The sequence below is a fragment of the Globicephala melas genome, chromosome 4, assembly GCF_963455315.2.
Source record: "Globicephala melas chromosome 4, mGloMel1.2, whole genome shotgun sequence".
NCBI lineage: Eukaryota > Metazoa > Chordata > Mammalia > Artiodactyla > Delphinidae > Globicephala > Globicephala melas.
The window spans coordinates 10,950,243-10,970,733 of NC_083317.1; the positions used below are offsets into that span (position 1 = coordinate 10,950,243).

The window sequence follows — 20,491 nt, forward strand, 5'->3', positions numbered from 1 at the left end:
TATGCCTTCAATGCTACAGCCACTTCTAGGAAATTGCTCTATGAAAACTGTCATACCCAGGCACAAGGATTTAGCTATGAAAATACCACAAAATTATTAGGATAGTGAATAAATGGAAATGTAGTTCTTCATTAATAGGAGTCTGGTTCAATAAATTATTTTTACTGATTGAACAAGTACTATGCAGCCATTAAAACAAAAGGAATGCTGATCCTTACATACTGACATGAAAATATTATAATAATAAAGAAAAAAACCCAGCATGTAGGGTCAGTCCAGTTTTTTCCAAAAGAAAAAAAGTACTAAGATACATATATTTTAAAAGTCTGGATGAATATACAGCTAAATGATACCAGTTTTCCTTAGGTAGTAAGATGAGAGGAGTATTCTATTCTCTTCCTTCTGCACTTTATTACCTGATTTCTCTCACAATGAGCAATGAAAAGGTGATTTAAAAACTTTTGGGGTGGGGGTGGGAGCGAATTCAGTTTTGTTCTGTTTTAAGAAGAATTTCTTCCCCTGAGTCTATGCCAATTGCTATCTTACTAGATGCCACAGTTTGTGAATTCTGTGTCAAAGCCCTGAAACTATGCCTCAACATTTAGAACTCACGCCATATCCATACTGATTCCATACCCATATACGTTTTAAAAAATTAATAATCAGGGAGGTATAGATGGGCAGCTTTTCAGCGGTTACTGAAAGCGCCTTGTAAGCTATACTTCCAGCATCATGAGCTCTTACAACTGGCTGCTCTGTCTCTTGGGAATCAGAGGAAAAACTGGAATCTCGAAGTCAGGAGCCCAGAGATCTCTGATCTCTGATTCTAGAATCAGAGCAGACCAAAGAGATGTGATGGGAAAAGGCCAACTGTGGCCTTGAAAACACAACAGCCAATGAAAGCAAGATGATGTGAAAAATAAGAGGAGCCTGCCCATTCTATTGCCATGCAGCCAAGACTCAGATTCTTGAGACCTGGGAAATCTGACACAAAAATGTATTCTTTGGATGATATGATGAAAATAAAAAGAACCCAGGGAAGAATGGAAGAAAAAAATCAGAGGAATAAGGGTCCAACGACTGCCAGATTCAGCATAGATTAATGCCGTGCCAACAGCAAAGTGCAAATGAAGTAGAGTCACAGTTCTTAGCATGGCTGAATTTGCAAATATAAAAATAATAGGATGGGGCTTTCCTGGTGGCGCAGTGGTTGAGAGTCCGCCTGCCGATGCAGGGGACACGGGTTCGTGCCCCGGTCCAGGAAGATCCCACATGCCATGCCGCGGAACGGCTAGGCCCGTGAGCCACGGCCGCTGAGCCTGCGCGTCCGGAGCCTGTGCTCCGCAACGGGAGAGGCCACAGCAGTGAGAGGCCCGCGTACCGCAAAAAATAAATAAATAAAAAAAATAATAATAGGATGATCGGTAAAGTAACTTCAGCTGCAAGGTAGGCAGAATGTCTTTAAATCATAAACTGGACTTACCTTAAATGCAATGGGCATCCAAGGGACCCCTGCAGCTAGTCCACATAGAGACATAAATACCGGCATTGGTATCAAAAGGCTATAAATGAATAAAGTTAAAGAACTAACACAGAGAGAAAGAAGGAAGTCGTGATTACATGAGATCCAACTTCACGTGAATTTACTAGTTGTCAATTACTTATGTGCCTAGGTTATCAGTAAACATGAGTAGTTCAACCATAATGCAGTTTTGTTCCTTAATAAACCCACTTCTTTCCAAGGTCTCAACTCAAAGCATGCCATTCAGAGGCCATTTAAGGCCAAAAGTGGGGGCTCATTTGCATATAACCAACCATTCCCTTTGTGATTCGGGTAAGTCAAAGGAAAAGGGCAAAATTACCAAGGCATTCCTCTAGAGCACATTAGAATCATCTGGGGCGCTTTTAAAATGAGATGCCTATGTCTCATCCTCAGATATTTCGATTCTATTGGTCTATTGGGGATTCAAAAATCTTGGGCACTAGGATTTTTCAAAGCTCCCCAGGTGTGGACAAAGGTAAAAACCACATTCTAGTAGGAAGCTGGCTAGCCTCTCACCACTCCAAAGATGAATGATTCTGGCTGAACTGTAGTTTATAAAGGATTTTCAGCAATGATCTCCTTCAACTCTAATTTAAGGAACATAAATGCTCCACTTTTCTCACAGTAATAATGGAGCCCTCCCTGAATGTGAAATGACAATCACAACAGGTGACTACTTGTGGTTAATACTGCCTGAACAGCTGGGAAAATGCCAAAATTAAGGTACCCATGTTTGCTACTCTGAGAACATTCCAAAATCCACAATCCTTTTACTGAGAGATTTCCATTTCTTTCCTCCTCATTCCCCTCCAGATGCACTTACAGATGAATAAAAGATGGGAAACAAGAAGATTGGCAGGAGTCCTGGTTACTATGGCAGCAAGTAAATGAAATGCCACAGCTCATGAAACTGATAGTGAGAGCAGGCATCAGGTAGACATCATGGAGCTGTACCTGTCTTGTTGATTGCTCTCCTTCATGCACAATTCAGTTCACTGCCTCCGCCTTATATTTCATCCTGTTCAGAGAGTAGAAGGGGGACAGCACTGGAATGACAGGGAGACCAAGGAGGTAAGAATCAGCAAAGGATATTGACAGTAGAGACAAAAGGGTTATGAGAAAAGCCAATTGAGATTCTGTGAATCTTCTAAGCATCAGCGTATGGGTTTAGCAAAAATATCAGTCTGACTGGGTTAGGAGAAATTTTTTTAAAATATGCCTCGAAATAATCAGAACCTTGGGCTTTGGCAAGACAGTCAGATTTGCATACCTTGCTGAACAACACACCAAAAGTGTCATCACCAACTAAGCCACTGCAGTGGTGTGTGTTAACTCAAGTGGTGGGAGGAAGGTACTTACGGGACTACACTGCTCCAAAGAGCAGGGAGGAGAAAGGGCATAAAAGCACAGAGGAACTGAAGGGATCAAAACACCCTTCGAGATTCAGCTACTTCCTAGGAAAAGTGTGCCTTTCCTCCCCTAATCCTATCTTGCAAGTGTAATTATTTAGAAGTACATGTCCTTCCCTAACAAAGCCTCTTCAAGGTTGCTTCCTATTCATCTTTACTAGATGCTGGAGATGCAAAGAACCTGGCACACAGGATGCATTCGATAAATGTTTGATGAATACGTACATCAAAGAATAAATGGAAAGACAGATGAGAGATGCAAGTTACTAACTGTACTTAATTCAACTAGAAAGGAAGAAAGGATTAAACCAAAAAATGAAATAAAATTCAAGGAGAAATAAGATCTTCATTGCAAAAACAAAAACAGCATATATATATATAAAATGCATATATATAATGTGTATATATATATATATAAAGGCAGAGATACATAATAAAGTTAAGCATATCCTGTTAGTCAAAAACAGAGATGTATATGGTCAAGGAACTAGGAACAAACAGGTGGAAGGTGGAAATAAAGACATAGTGGGCGGGAATTCCCTGGTGGCACAGTGGTTAAGAATCCACCTGCCAATGCAGAGGACCCGGGTTCGAACCCTGGTCCGGGAAGATCCCACGTGCCGCGGAACAACTAAGCCCGTGCGTCACAACTACTGAGCCTGCGCTCTAGAGCCCATGAGCCACAGCTGCTGAAGCCCATGCACCCAGAGCCCGTGCTCTTTAACAAGAGAAGCCATCGCAATGAGAAGCCCACGCACCGCAACGAAGAGTAGCCCCCGCTCGAAGCAACTACAGAAAAGCCCGTGCGCAGCAACGAAGACCCAATACAGCCAAAAATAAATTAATTTTAAAAAAGGGGCTTCCCTGGTGGCGCAGTGGTTGAGAGTCCGCCTGCCGATGCAGGGGACGCGGGTTCGTGCCACGGTCCGGGAAGATCCCACATGCCGCGGAGCGGCTAGGCCCATGAGCCATGGCCGCTGAGCCTGCGCTCCGCAACGAGAGAGGCCACAACAGTGAGAGGCCCGCGTACCGCAAAAAAAAAACAAACAAAAACAAAAAGAAAAACCATAGTGAGAGACACGTAAAGGTGCCTCCAAACTTCTGAAGATTCTTGGGACTACTAATAAAACCAATGGACATTAGACTCCTAGAGTGTACCAGAGAATATTACAACAAAACTCAGCCTCCAAAAACCTATGAAATCTGGTAACTTAGTCAGCAAGCCTTATGTAGAGACAATAATATTTTACAGAGAATCTGCCATAGGGCATGACAATAAAATTTCAAATTAGAATTGGAAGGAGAGTAAAACCCAAAGTAACGATAGCCCCCATTTTGTTGTGTTTATTTCTCCCTCCAGTCTAAAATCAGCAGCATCTACCCTGGAGTACTGCATTCAAACTTGGAGGTCACATATAACTCCTAAGATAAGCAGAATTTTTAAACTCCCACTGTGCTTCTGGTTGACAACATGTTCTTTTAGGATAAGGCAGAAACTGGCAACAGGCTCTGAAATTTTAAGCTTCAAATGCTAAGTGAAGAGTGGATACCAGGATTTCCCAGTAAGTTGGAGTATTCAACATAAGCATGTTATGCTCCCTCCTGAAAACCTACTAGAACTACTGTAAAGGAGTGGTTTTTTTGTTTGTTTTTTTAACGTACAACTTTGCAAGAATGAGGGGAAAACAGCAATTCAATTTTAGAAAAAAAGCAGATGGAGAAAAGCAGCAATGGGGAAAACCAAGAGTCAACCATATTTACACTGTAGAATTCCCCAAAAGATCTGGGAATTGGTAACACTGAGTACACCTCGGAAAATAGGGGTGAGTGGGGGACTAAAATAAAGTTGGTTGAAAGTTTATGAAAGTTGGTTGGACCTCTAGATGCATGTTTGGAGGTTGATTCTCTGCAGTGGGTAAAACAGAGAAGTACATGGACTGCAGGACACAGGCACAGCTGTAAGAGGAGACATTATACCAAAAAGGAATTAAGAAAAAAAGGCACACTGCATGCTGAAGACCCCTGTGCTCTTCCTCCCGACTGGCTTCCAGAATGATGGCCCAAGGCCTTTTATCATTCAAAGAACTTTCTGTGGGGAATCTGACCTGTTCTAAAGAGACTGCAGTAGTCATTCAACCAACAGCCAGGCCCTGAAGGCCCAACAATGAGGCCGACAAACTCCACCCACACACTCAGAGCATTTTTTAGTCCACCCCGTTAAACATAAGCAAACCACCAAAGATCAGAACACATTTGTGAAAAGCCTTTAACATGTGAGACCAACACAAACAAAATAAAAACTGGAGGAAACAATGCAGAAGGAGAAAACTTAAGCATCTTCAAAGATGAGAAAATACAGCATACATGAAAAAAGAACAAGGCTATAAAAAAGAAAGATTTGGGGAACAAAGGATCTCTTAAAAATTAAAAACCTGACAGAAATTTAAAAGAAATTCTTTTTTAACATAAGGGTTGGAAGATAAAGTTTAGATACACCTCTAGAAAGACCAAAAAGACAAAGGTGAAAATTAAAAGACTGTATGAAACCAAGTGTACCAGTCCAGAAGATCCAAGACAAGAACAAAAGTTCCAAAAGAGGAGAAAAATTACCCCCAAACTGAAGGACACGGGGTTGACAAATTGAAAGAGGCCACTGAGGGCCAGTACAAGTGAAAGAAAAGCTTTCTTCAAGCCACATGATCATGAAATTTTAAAACACAGGGATTAGAAGCTAGAAAAGAATGGCCTTATGTTTACACATTTCTGAAGGAAACTACTTCCCAATCCAGAATTCTATATTCAGCCAAACTTTCAGACAAATGAGTAGAATAAAAACACTTTTAGACATGCAAAAATTTTAATTCTAAGGCACTGTAAAATTGAAAAAAAATAAGTAAATGTGTCAGTATTATCAGATTCTTGCTGTTGGAGAAGGGAGATACAAACATAGAAAGGGGAGGCTAAAAAGAAACCTCTGGTGCTGGTTTACAACTGGAGACATCAGGAGATGTGTACGCGAACTTCCTAGTTCTGTACACTGACCATGTTTACCTCTGTAAGAATGAGCACACCCAGACCTTAGTTTCTAAATACCATACCCTACTAAATGCCTGATCCTGAATGGGTCAGGGAAAGTACAAGATGAGCCTGTAACACTTTGTTGTGCTGGAAAACAAGGAAGTACTCAAAAAACGATGGAACGTGCCACAGGACACAAACTAGCCTGAAGGGAGACCTGCTAGCTAAATCTGGAAACATCTGAGCAAAATGACAGTAATGAATTATAACCCACTAAATAATACATGAGTTCAAACTGATAAATAAATGGGGAAAAGGGGAAACTCTTGATTTCAGTATAGTAAAAAAAAAAAAGTTAGAAAAATCACTGTTTCACACCACCACAGTAATAACTTACTCAGGCAAGAATTATCACTGGGGCTTCCCTGGTGGCACAGTGGTTAAGAATCCTCCTGCCAATGCAGGGGATACAGGTTCGAGCCCTGGTCTGGGAAGATCCCACATGCCACAGAGCAACTAAGCCCATGTGCCACAACTACTGAGCCTGTGCTCTAGAGCCCACAAGCCACAACTACTGAAGCCCATGCGCCTAGAGCCCGTGCTCCACAACGAGAAGCCACTGCAATGAGAAGCCTGAGCACCTCAACGAAGAGTAGCCCCTGCTCACCACAACTAGAGAAAGCCCATGCCCAGCAACGAAGACCCAACACAGCCAAAAATAAATAAATTTATTTTAAAAAAAAAGAATTATCAATGGATGCTAAAACTAGGGATTCAAGTTTGATGAGGAATAAGTTATTTACATAAACTCTAATTATCTCCCCACAATTTACTTACTACCAAAGGGGAAAACATTAACTAGACAGTGGAGAGACCTGGTAGGTACCACCCCAATCAAGTATCAAAAGTTAATGTCAATAATAATGAGACAACACAACACATGCCTCTCAGTGTGAGGCTTTGAGGACATATTATTGCTTACGTTGTAGTCCTGCCAAAAATGCATAGTGTGAATCAAATCATGAGGAAACAACCCTAAATAGGGGTGGCATTCACAAAATGACTGGCCTCTACACTTCAAAAATATCAATACCATAAAAGACAAAAAGAACAGCTGAGGAACTATTTCAGACTAAAGGAGATAGACATAAGAGCTAAATGCAATGAACTGGTTTCCAAACTTAAAAAAAAAAGTTGCTATAAAAGAACATTATTGAAACAGCAACATTTGAATAAAGACTTTAGATTAAAATATCGTACCAGTTACTTTCCAGATTTTGATTATATTGTGATTATCCTTGTCTTAAGAAATATATCCCTAAGTACTTAGAAGGTAAAGGGGAATGATGTCTGTGACTTGTTTTCAAACCGTTCAGGAAAGTGTCTGATGAGAGAATGACAAAGCAACTGTGGCAAAATGTTAACCTCTATGAAACTGGATGAAAATGATTCCTGGGTTCTTCAACCTATTCTTGCAACTTTCCTATAATTTGGAATTATCTCAAAATTAGAAATGAAAAAACCAAGAATATTTTTATTTATTCAATGTTTTATATACAACTCAATTCTCAGTCAGTATTTGCAAGTCCATGTTTTCCAAGGTAAAGAATGGCAATAATTGGTGGGGGAAACCCACCGGAACTCTTCATGAGCCAAGAGAAAAGGAACTGAGATACAACCTTTTGAGGGTAGACATGTGTTCATATTGAAAATACTTAGTCACAGAAGTGTAAATTTTTCATTTTATTCAAAGTTGGTACAGAAGTGCTAACATTTCCATAAAATAATTACTATACTTCAGTTACAGGACAAAATACCACAGAAAGGAATATACTTTGCAAGAAATGTAGTTCATCTTAAGTTTCCAAATACTTTTAAAGGCTAATGCAGCAGCTGGCAAAATAACACATAGTACACAAAGAACAGTGTATTTTACAGAGTCAGTAACGAAAACTGACAGCTCTTTAGCAGATTTGCTTCATTTTTTTCATTTTTAAACAGTTAACACTTTTAAAAACACATTAAACCAAGATCATACATGTCTACAATTTAAAAAATAAGATTGTATACAATAGGTTAGAATAAGTCAAAGTTAGAATTGTCATGTATGGTTAACAATCCTAAATCTACAATTTTAATTGTATTCCTTTCAATATGGAAGTAACCTGGTTTATATCAAATTCTACTTTCTGCTTGCAACTAAAACATTGTACAGTGAGATGGACCTGATCAGTCAAGCCTTAAAAAAAAAAAAAATGCTGTGGACAATGAAGGTACCCTGGAAATCAGTTTACAATTCAAAAAACTCACCAATAACCCAACAACTTCATTTAAAATCACATTTGGTCTACAATGCATAACTGACAAAACAATCCATGTATACAATACACAACCCCAGTGCACAGACTGGTCTCTCACAGAACATTTGAACAAAGCTTAAGAGGCAGGACACTGGGAAAAACATTTTTCAATGTAGACATCTTTTAAAAATGCATTAATACTTACATATCAAAATTACTAGATAAAAGCAGCAGTACTCTGCTGACATTTGGCTTAAAAATAAAGGAATGAATGAAGCAATTTCACAGGATATTAGAAAAGGAATTGGTTTTCTTCTTGAAGAAGACTACTAACTTTTGCACAGCAACTATTTTTGATATCCACCTTATCAAAAAAAAAAAGGAGAAGAAGAAGCACTGAGAAGCATAACATAGTTCATATGTGATTGCCAACATAGGTCCAGGCAACAGAAAATGGGATGTCCAAGCAAAGAATGGGTAAATCCTCGCTTTATTTTGGAACTCTGTTGGCAATCTATAAACTGAAGCATTATTGGTGGGGGAAAGCAGGGCAACAGATACCATACCATCATCTGACACTAATGTAATATGTCATTATTTAAAAAATAAAGCTTTTGCATTTTAACAACCCCACAGAAAAGTCCATGAGCAAAAGACCTGTTGATCTGTTTGCCACTCAAAAGTTAGAGATCTCACAGTGAAATTAGAAAATTCTATTTATACATATTTACACTGCTAGGACTACTTTCACCTAGACTAATTAAAGCAATTTTCCATGGAATTACAGGTGAAAGATATTCTGCCAAAGGAATCTTCAAAAGCATCCTTTAAGTTCTTAAAAACTATTTTAAATTTAAAAACAAAATTTAAAGGTACAGAACACATTCTACACAGGACTAACAGGTTATTACTGCTTTGCCTTATCACATATTGCTAAGCCAAAGATGTTCCTCAAACCTCTCCTTTCTCCTGCATTTCTGGTATTCCTCTCCAGTAACCCCACCGAAGCCTGAGGTTTTACATTCTTAAAAAATGCTGCAGGTCCACAACCTGGCAACTTTTGGCTAGAGGGCGTAAGTCTCTCCCTCAAAGTGCTCAGGTTAATTCTTCTAAAACATGTTCCATTAGTCTATACCAGCTTTAATCTTCATTCCATATATTATTAAAGATGATTATCCCTAAGAAGATAAACACAGAAAATAGAGGAGAGTGGGAACAAAGCTGGTCACTTCTCTCCATCCTGAGAGTCCTTCCATCTTTTGACATACAGGCAAAATCCAAGACACAAATGTATTTATTCATTGTTTACAAACAGGGACTATTCAGGTGTAGAAAGTGAGGAGTAAAATAAGGATAATGTCGAGTTCAAGAAAACACATTATTTTCTTCTTTTGCATGCATATTCACAGATTTCATCTAATCTAGTCTTGAAGCGGGTAATGAGACAGGCAAAAGAATCCTTTAGACTCTTACAACCATTGTGAAAAGCAAAGCACTTCATTTGGCAGATCTGTCTGTTAGTTTGATGCTCGTAACACTTGGATCAAATTCTGCTCTATTAAAATGAAGTGCAGTGAAGCATATGAAAAAATAACTTCATTAAGTTTAGATTAAATTTACGCAAAGATTAAAGATTAGTATTTGCCCTATTAAAATGTGAGATTTCTCCATGTTTTCAAGGTACTATTGACGGGAGGTAAAATTTCCTAAAGATGTATGATTAAAAAAAAAAAAAATCCAATGGCTCTACAGCTTAAAGCAGAAGTTTGTCAAAATGTTCCACCCACCAAAAACCTAGAAGTCTGTCCCTGTTTCTCAAGTTCCAGATTGTAGGAAAGAGCCCACAGACCCCATTTTAGCTAGTAACCCCCCAATACAATTGCAGCATTCTTGACATTGGTATTCTCTCCTCCACCAAAGCAGTACAAACGTACTCAGATTAGAACACTGAATCCCTTATGATTTAGGACCCCTATCTTAGGTACCTCACTGTCTAGGGCTTTCAGTACTGCGGTCCTCATCCTGACAACTCGAGACAAACCCATGGTGGGCTTTTTATGCCTGGCACTTGTGGGACAATGAGAATACTGTTAGTCTTGTGCTTTCTACATGTGGAGTTACAAATATGAGGGAACATGGTTTTGTGCTTTCTATGGACACTTACTTTCAGCTTTTTCCTTATCATGGAATGTGAAACGGTTGTCACATATATGTTCTCAGATATGCCTATCCAACCTACACTGGAAAATGATAAAGTTAAAATATACCCACAGAATAAGTAACCTTAAATTTTTAATTAAGGATATAAAAGAAACAAATTCAGATGAATAAATAACATTTAAACTGCAACACAAACCAGACTTACCTGGTTCTTTGAACTTTAACAGAGGCTGCATATAAAGTATGTAAATATAAATGTATTTTCTTCACTAGCTATAACGATATTTAAAAAGAGGAACTGTAACAAATAAGAGTTATCTATCAAGAAAGGGCAAGGTGTGAACTAGCAGATTCAGTATTGGCAGCCAGAAGGCACTAATCAAAACGTAAATTTCAGAAGATGATTATATTATGGAATATACCCTACAGAATGGCCTTTGCCAGTTGGGGGTTTCAATAATATAGATAGCAATGAGCTTAATTTCAGTTTCCAACTAGTGTAACAAAAAAGTGAGTTATTAAGGAACATTCCACTTATAGAGGTATAGGCTACACTGATATATTGGAAAATTATCCAGAGTAGTTTGTCCAGAGGCAATAAAAAAAGTAAACACTCCTTTATCCAGCAGCACTAGGGTACAAGGTGAATTTCCAATATAAGTCTCCAACAAAGGTGTGGTTACCTACTGTCAACTTGTGCTGTTGCCGAAATCACTGGAAAATGTATTTCCCTCAATGACAGAGTTCACTTACTGTAAACTGTCTTGAACTGGGGTGGGGGGCTCCATTATCCTGGGCAACAATTATAATACAGTGCTTCTCTGAGGAGAGCAAAGCACTGCTCCTACACTAACAAGAATCTGAGACCACTGTGCTTTGTCTTGACTTATTTATTCTAGCATCCCTCTCTGCAAACACACTATGTATCCAGGTAACCAAACCAAACTTTTAAAAGTCATTACATAAATTAAGGTTATTGGTTTAAGTCAAGTCTCAGATTATGGTTCTCCCCGAAAAAGTAAAGTGCACGAGATGAGTAATGATACAGATACATCAAACCTTTTCTGTTTACTTCTGAGTAAAAGACTATATGCCAATGGTTAAGCCTGTTGGTTATCAGATAAATGGGGTGCTTAACCCAAAACAATAAGCTAAATCCTATCTTTTATAAAGGATTTGAGATGGAAACAAACATAAATTATATCAATTCTCTTAACATTCCTTTAAAGGTGAATCAGTAGTTTAAAGCCTTATTCCCAGCACTGGAGAGAAGTTTAAATAAAAACATTTATATGACAACATGAATAATGGTGTGGGACTCAGTGCTGGCAAAGCCCATCAATTATTTTGAACCTTAGCTAAATTCTGTTCTGGAGTCAAAGTAGTTGAGTATCTATCTACTCTTCCAACAGAGGTGAGAGTTTGACAAAAAGCATACCAAATTAAGAGAAGTTAGCTTAATGGAGGAAAAGGGATTTGCAGCCCTGAGTTAAGTCAACCAAGAAAACCAAATGTAGTGATCAAAAGATTACTTCTTTTGTAATCCAGCTTCATACCTAACTAGTACAAAAGGGTTTCTCTATATGCCAACTGACTAGTTCCAACTTTTTACCTTTAATTACTGCAAGAACAAGGCTTTTCGGCATCAAAACAAACTCCATTCCTCTCTACATTGTGACACCATCATTTCAAAGGGACTGGTGTGAATTTAACTATTCTTGCCTCCTAATTTTTGAAAACTGAGTTTCGAGAATAAAATACTGATGAATTATTAAGGGTTTTTATTATTAGTGAACACAAAGTCTAAGAAAACAATTCTTGAGAACAGTTTAAGCTAATAGAAATTTAGTATATTTAAACACAACTATATTTAGTGAATCACTATTTGGATCCAGACCTTCAAATATGGGGCAAAGCAGCACTTCTGCACACCATGACAATAAGCCTGAAACAAAGTGAATTAAGCTGACAAAAGATCAAAATAGGAATCTGTTAAGTGTTGCAAGAATAGGTGAATAATTAAAGCAATGTGAGGGAAGACAAAGGGGGAAACCAGTCTCTCTGAATGGTAGGTAGGCATACACACAAATAGGAATATATCCCATTTGTAAAGTCTGCTCAGGCTAATGTCAACATTAAAATGACTTAAACAATTTAACACCTGGCTAATGATAAATCTTATGAATACTGAAACCTAAAAGTATTTTTTCTACTAAAGTATCATTATGAAATATCAGTCATTTTAACCTCAAATATGTTAATGAACTCATACTTTACGATATTTAACATCAAACCAGGGTTTAACAAGCTTGATCTTATTCACTGTACCCTAATCTATATGCGGAGGGGTTTAAACTAGCTGATAGCAAAGATACCTCAAGTTCTAGAGTTCAATGAATATGATTCTACATCTAACACATGTTAAGCTAATTTTGTCTTCTGTTAAGTCTGCATCACCCAGGTACTTCTCAGCATCTCACTTAATAGTGTTTCTGACTTCTTAAGAAAATTTTGTCCTGGCAAGTCTCCGTACTCACGGAATTTAACAACAATGGTCTTTATACATCTCTCAACCCAAACTCAGGAAATGCTGAGGTGTCACTACTAGATACCCATGTGGTCATTTTCAGCCATCATACCTCAGAAGAAAATGACGTATGGGAGTAAAGTATAAGAAAAGCAAGTAAGCCGAATACTGCCAAGTGGGAACATTGATGGGTCTAACCTTTTAATAGCTAATAATATAGCAGCTCTATAGGGTGGTAAAGAATGAGAATAACCCATAAGCTACATTAAATGATATCTAAAGAGAGGGGAAGATCCACACACCCAATATAGGGAAGACAGCAATGGACTGAGAAATGTAGAGACTTAAAGGTTCTAATCACCCTGGACAAGACTTTCAAGCCCCCACTTAGTCTCAGGTTAGAGAACTGAGTAACAACCTTCCCACTCAGTTCTTAAAATGTGAAGTTTCATGAAGTGATGGGCCCCCACTAATTACTTGACTTGCCATCCCCAAGAGCTAGGGCTTTGTGACCCAGGCCAGCCTCTTTGCGCAAACAGACAATGGATCCTTTGAGCCAAGTGAAAAAGAAGCCTTGGGAGATCAGATCTGCTGGATTTAGGCCAAAGGACACAGCGCCATTGCTACTGCTTGATGCTTCGCTAACCAAAAGATAAGAGTGATAACCTCACCAGGAAAGAAAGGCTGGGGGAAAAGACTGGCTCAGCTGTTTCAAAAGCCGCTTACTGTCTTGGGTGGGAGGACAAAATATTCTGAGATGAACAGGGAAATTAGAGGTACCACAAAGGAACCAATAATCATTCTGCATGTCAGGGTAATAAGCTCTTCTCATCAGATCTGGAGACTAAGATTGCCTGAGAGGACAAAAATCTAAGAACTGGAGATACCATTAACAGCAGATAAGACAATATTTTTCTCCACCTTTGAAGACCAGTGTCCTCGCTTCATTCTGACTCGTAGCTAACTACTGTAGTCAATCACTCTTAGCCAATTCTGAACCTCAGCTTGAGCCAATATGAAAACATATACATGTTAATGTCTAGGTATCAATGTCATCATTTAGGACCCATTTAGTTAGTGTAAAGTATGACTATTTTGCTAGCTTTAAGACAGACCATGTATCATTCCATGAACAATCATTCTAATGAAATACAGACTGAAGAATGGTCCCCTGAAATGAAGTTGCAATCAGGAATTCACATACTTATTCAAGCACATTATCTATTACTGGGAGGCAATAAGAAGGGCAAGCTTCAGGGACTTCAGTCTAAATAAAATGTTTATACTGGCAAGAATAAACAATCCTAATGGATATGCTAATAATCATTCCTTATTTACAAACATTAGTACTCTAAACTTGACCTACTGCTATATACACATGAATAGACACAAGATGATGTATTTTATGTATCATACTAAGACAACAGCAGAGAGAAGGTAGGGGGATGCTAATATCCCAAACTATTAGGAGTCAACATTAAATAAAGGGGGGAAAAATCCACTTAAATACCACCTATTCATTTATGCTTTTAATAGAAGGGGTAAGAAGGCTGCTCAGCCAATATGTCAGTCCTCACTGCTGAGTTACACAGCAAGGTGTTCAGAGTCAAAGAAAAATTTTAATTCCTACAACTTAATGTCAATTTGAAAAATCTAAGATCCTGTTATTTCCCCAAATATCAAAAGGCTGTCTCAAAGGAAGAACAGTTCCTTTGAAAAAAGAAGAGGACAAACCATGAATCCAGATTTGGACACCTGGTTTTCTGTTCTTCCCAACAGACTTTGTAACCTTGGACATGTCACAGCCTCAGCCTCCACACAAGAAAAGGATGGTCCTTATTTTTATTTGGCCCCCAGCTTATAAACCTTAAGAATGAAATTGAGAACAAAATTCCACAAGGCACTCTAATAAGCTCTCAGAAATCATACTATTCGTACATGAATTATTTTTTTCATCTACAGACTCAGTCCTTCAGAAAGCCCCCTGGAGATGGGAAGACATTATGCTACCTGACAATTTCTAAAATCAACTTTGAACTAATCAAATCCATCATAATGAAACTAGTTTATAAATACAAAAAAATTTAAAGTCATTAGGACTGAGTTTTGATTCAAAATCTACAAAAATATCTAAAAAAAGTAATAATTTTCCCCTGAAGAATAAAGGTTAATAAAATCATGCAATTTAAAAAATATCAGAGATTACAGAAAAGTCAAAGTAGATACACAATTAGTTTCCTTCATCTGTCATGGAGGAAAAAGGACAGGACAAAGAACTACCTAATCTGTAGAGCTCTTCTCAGACGTCTTTTGTACCCTGTCCTCATGAAGGGAATCACTCTGTGAAAAATGGATTCTCTTCCAGGAAGGCTGTAACTGGGTATGAAGCCATGTCAAGATAGAGGGTCCTACAATTAACGCAAGTCCTGTAATCTCCTCTACAAGACACACTACGAAACCCGTAGAAGTTCTTGTTCATGGCACCTCTTGAACATGCTATCCATTCTACAGAAAAACTATACTGACAATCCACCAATGGCAAAGCATGCACTCTTGAGTTTTCTGTTACTGATGGTCAGTTTGCAACAAAATATCATCACACTCTAAGTCACTGTTAACTTTTTAAACAAAAATGTAGAGGCTGTGTACACATGGCAAGTCTTTTGAAAAAAAAGTAAATCGGGGAAAAAAAAGACTTATCAAGGATACAATATGATCTGAGAATTAAATTTTCACTCTAAAAACTCAACTGCAATATCTCACAATCTAATCAAGTAGGGCAACCCAGCACAAAGGCAGAGTTAATTCTTCTTCAAATTTCCGGACATATCTTCCAAATGGATCCACTTGGGAAGGTACCTGGCTAATAAAGAATATTACCAAATGACAAGAACAAAGTTAGAGAATTAATGAAGTATGAAAACATGAAAATTCCAAGTGATCACACGGCAAAAAGTCCAATATTTAGTATTAGACTATCACCTGTTCAGCTTAGTCGATCAAATGCTGCTTAGGGGATGCTAATTTCCAAACTATATAAATGATCTTAATTTGGTCAGTAAATCTGGGGATCATCAGCAATGTTTACTTCATTTTCTCCCCCATAATCATGTACAATACAATCATGACATACAACTTTATAAAGACAGACTTGGTGGTCGTTTGAGTATGGTTCACTTAAACTTCAAAGTAGGAAAAAAAGAAAAATGCAACTGGAACAAACTTTTTCCCAACATTCCATATACTGGCGGTACAAGAATAGCTACAGGAAAACATTCTTCTTCCTTTCTTTCAGCGTTCAGAATCCATAGGCTCATGCTAACAAAACGAACCTGGCAAACGAACTTGCCCTGAAACAAGCACATGTTAGCGATTTTCAGTACATAATTGATTATACAATGTCTACAAATTCAGTTTTTTAAAATGGAAGTAGGGATTACAGAGAGAGAAAAAACTTTAAAATGAGCAAGTCTTCTACTTCAGGGTAAGAAGGCCTACCAAGATTTGGCAGTGCAGACAGTATATCTTATTCATGATATCTTAGCATATATTCTGCTCTAAGTGCTCTATGAGAATAATTGGTCTCTCCTTACTTTGGTATGGAAAATTTTAAACCACATTTGCACAATTCAGTCTGTTAAACAAGTTTTACTTCATTTAGATTGAAATTTTACTTTCATCCATCGCTGGGAAAATAAAGTCTTGCAAATAGATGATTTTTCTGCTAAGTAAAATTTGGCTAAAACCTACAGCGTAAACAATGCCTGAGAGATGCAACAGTTACATAAGTGTTTTGTTTTTTTGTTTTTTTCAAAGACCAGTATTTTCTTAAGTTAGTGTCTCATCATATCCTTAAAAGTTCATAAGGAGAAATAAACAAACATGAAAATTCCAAGTGAACACACAGCAAAAAGTCCAATATTTAGTATTAGTTTTACTTGTGGAGTTTCTTCCAACATTTGTAAACAAACAGCCTCCTCCTCCATCAGGTCTCTGAGACTCCTCTTGCTGAGGCTCTTACTTTTAAAGCCACAGAACCAATCTATGAACTTCCAGTACCGGCCTCCATCCTCTGTTTCCTTCTTTCTCTCTTTCTCACCCATGAGAGCTGCTTGCCCATTGGAATAAGCATCTACAGGTGTTTCTGCCTCTGAATGACCTAAAGAAGCCACTGGGTTGCCCTCCTCTCTGCAGGTCACCAACAGATTAACATCTTCAGGCTGCAGGCCCTTAATGCTATCTTCAGATTTCCCATTGGGAATGACGTGGTTGATGGCCTCACTATTCTCACTGCATCTCAGGATGCTCTTCTCTTGCATTTTGTACGGTTCTTCTTTTGGGGAGCAGCTCTCCTTTACCACCAGGCTCTTCTTAGACCAAAAGGTGGTGGTACGAATCTGTTCCTTCGTAGGAGGTGGCGTGAGAAGGCTAACAATTACAGTAATGAGTCCTGTGACCCAAAACAACGCTGTGGCCACGTACATGTAATGGATGTCTTTGATGAAGCCTGGCCTGTTATCAGGTTGGTCACATTCTGGGGCACGGTAGGCAAAGGCCAGTGTCAAACGGACTGCTCCAAGAACAAAGCCAGCCATTCCACCATAGAAAGCCCCTTGTTCATTGCAGCGCTTCCAGAAAATTGCCAGAAGGAATAGGGCTGCAACTGGGGGCGTCAGGTAATCTGCTACCTCCTGAATGTAAAGGTACATCTGGCCTCCTTGCATCTCCACGATGATGGGCACCCACGCAATGCTGATCACTACCATAAAAGCCACAAATATCCTCCCCACAATCATTAGCTCCCGGGAGCTTGCACTCTTGCGGATGAGTTTGTACACATCGAGGGTGAATATGGTACTGGCACTGTTAAAGATAGAGTCCAAGTCACTCATCAGAGCTGCAATCATCACTGCCATCATTAAGCCCCGGAGGCCCACAGGAACCAGCTTCATCACCAGGCGTGGGTACGCAATATTAGAGCACCCAGCTCTGCTTCCACACACTTGCATGCAGTGCTCTGGGTTGATGCAAGCTATATCATCAGCAAACAGTATCCTGGAAATCATTCCTGGGACAACTATGATAAACATTGGCAGAAGCTTCAAGAAGCCAGCCATCAGAGTAGAGCCTTTGGCATGAGCAATGTTTTTAGCCGCTAGGACCCTCTGCACGATGACTTGGTCAGCACACCAGTACCACACCGAAGCTGGGGTCTGCCCAAGAATGAATCCAGGCCAAGGAACATCTTCATCTGTTGGATTCCGCAACATTTTCAGTGCATCTTTCTTAGGGTGGACATTACAAGAATTTGTGTTGGAAAGGTTGTATGTCAACAAGATGGAAGTGACATTGGGTGAGGCCAACATGTACCTTCTCTTAACTTCCTCAAACCCGCCAATCTCCATCATGCTAATAATCATAAGTGTGAGTGCCCCAACGATCATGAGCAGAGCCTGTAGAGTGTCTGTGTAGATCACTGCAACAAGGCCTCCGGTGACAGTCAGCAAAGCAGTCATGCCAATGAGGAGGATGACAGACACATAAAGGTTCCAACCCAAAGACTCCTGGATAAAGAGGGCACCCGAATACAGATCCACTGAGAGCTTGGTGAAGATATAGAGAATCAGAGACAACGCTGCAAAATAGACCTGAATCCTATGGCCACCAAATCGCTTGGACAAGTATTCAGGCATGGTGTATACCCCTGACCGGATGTAAATCGGGATGAAAACCCATCCCAGAAGTTGCAAAAGCAGTAAGGCATTGAATTCCCATGCGCCCACTGCAAATCCACTTGCAGCTCCAGATCCTGCCAGCCCAATGAAGTGCTCACTCCCAATATTGCTCACAAACAGAGAGGCACCAATTGCTACCCAGGTCATAGAGCGCCCCGCCAGGAAGTATCCACTTACAGTGCTTCTATTAGATTTCCACATGGCAAAAAAACCAATGCCCATGACCAGGATAAAATACAGGGCCACTATGGCAATGTCTGCTGTCTCCAGCACAGCCCTCATTTTGGTAACTTTGTGAATAAAAGTGTCCAATGACAGAAGTGTCCAACTTTTTATTTACTCATTAGTAACCCCAGCCAAGTCTGTAAACCGTACGTGAACTGGACTACACAGAGCAACACAGCAGGTCAAAGTCTTTGTCCTTTGGTTTGCTGTCTTGATGGTGGCGGTTGTGATAAACTTTGAAGGAGACAGTTTAAATTTTCCTCCGCTTCTTAATTGGGATTGAGAACTTAGCTCGTACTCTTAATCCACTCTCCACAAGACCATCAGCATTTACTCAGGTGCTGGAGGAGAAATTCTGAGTTGCAGCTAAGTCTAGTGAAGCCTACTGTACCAACCCTGCAAGGCAGCAAAGACAAAAGACAAAGATTGAATTAGAGGAGGGGCTCACCAAGCGATGAGGAAACTTTCAGTCTAGCAAAACGGCGCAACAAGACATTATAAAAAGAAAAAAAAAACTTTTAAAATATATGTACTTTAGTTCCACAGGGAAGAGCGATCCATACTATCACATCTGATACTTAAAGTCAGGGAGAATATTTATCATTTTGAAGTAAGAACAAAAATTAATTGACCTCCTAACTAAGTGGCTTAACTTCTCTGGCAACTAAGAAATGCCCACCATGACACTGCCCTTTCTTGTCTTAGTGTGGTAGTCTCAGATTGGAAAGGCACCAAGGTCTTAAAGCACTTTGGGGGCGGGGGGATGACACTAATTATTCATAATAAATAAGGACACCAAAATGAATCTTCAAATACTGTGAATCCTGAGAGTAATGTATTTTATAGCCAGTTAGGGTCCTGGACAGAACAGGTATTTACTAAGTATTATCATCTACCCCCAAACACAATACCAAGTACTGCTTAGTCTGTGCAGACTACTGTTACAAAATTTTCCTAAATTCCTACTACAAATGTACATCTGTGCTAGTCATCATACATTAACCTAGAAATTGTGACATGACTCCTGCCCTAAGGGGAAACAAGATGTTCCACACAAAAAAACTAGGAACATACCTAAACAACCCTAAAATTTTACTCTGCTAGCTAGAAGGAAGACATCGAAAAAAAGATTTTTTTAATGTTACAGAAAGTCATTTCCTTCCCTTCCATTTCATCAGGCATTATTTCCAAGAGAACCTCTGAGATGATAAAGGCACTGACTCAAGGTTTGATTTTGCTGAATAATTTTTCCTTTTAATGCTTTCTTGTTGAAGGGTATACAGAGCAAGGAGAGGAGGAAGAAATAGAAAATTTTTCTGGAAGACTGAAAAATAACGTCATTATTATTATTATTATATCTTCCAAACCTAAACAAAACAGACATCTATAAACCATTAGATAATAAATTGTCTTCAATAAGTCAATCAGATCTTTTCAGTCCTGGATTAAGAAAATCATTGAAAAACAGACATTTAAATTTACCTAAAATTGAGTTTATGAATATGACGGGTTTTCTCCTGGAAAAAGAGACAAATTCTGAATCTTCAAAGTTATTATAATTGGAGCTGAAAGAC

General features: G+C 38.9%; 2 protein-coding genes across 2 annotated transcripts in view; both read right to left on the minus strand.

Moving 5' to 3' along the window:
- MRPS6 (mitochondrial ribosomal protein S6) overlaps positions 1–20,491 on the minus strand; it is a 66,643-nt gene that overhangs the window by 24,344 nt on the left and 21,808 nt on the right. The gene's annotated exons all lie outside the window — the stretch shown is intronic.
- On the minus strand, positions 8,191–20,426 carry SLC5A3 (solute carrier family 5 member 3). The gene is made up of 2 exons (XM_030880826.2): positions 20,400–20,426; positions 8,191–19,313 (listed from the first exon to the last, which is right to left on the minus strand). The coding sequence occupies exon 2, from the start codon at positions 18,972–18,974 to the stop codon at positions 16,818–16,820; it is 2,157 nt and encodes a 718-aa protein (XP_030736686.1). The 5' UTR covers positions 18,975–19,313; positions 20,400–20,426; the 3' UTR covers positions 8,191–16,817.

Bases quoted from the DNA above. Each gene is read 5' to 3' on its own strand.
- SLC5A3 (XM_030880826.2), bottom strand. From the start codon at position 18,974: ATGAGGGCTGTGCTGGAGACAGCAGACATTGCCATAGTGGCCCTGTAT.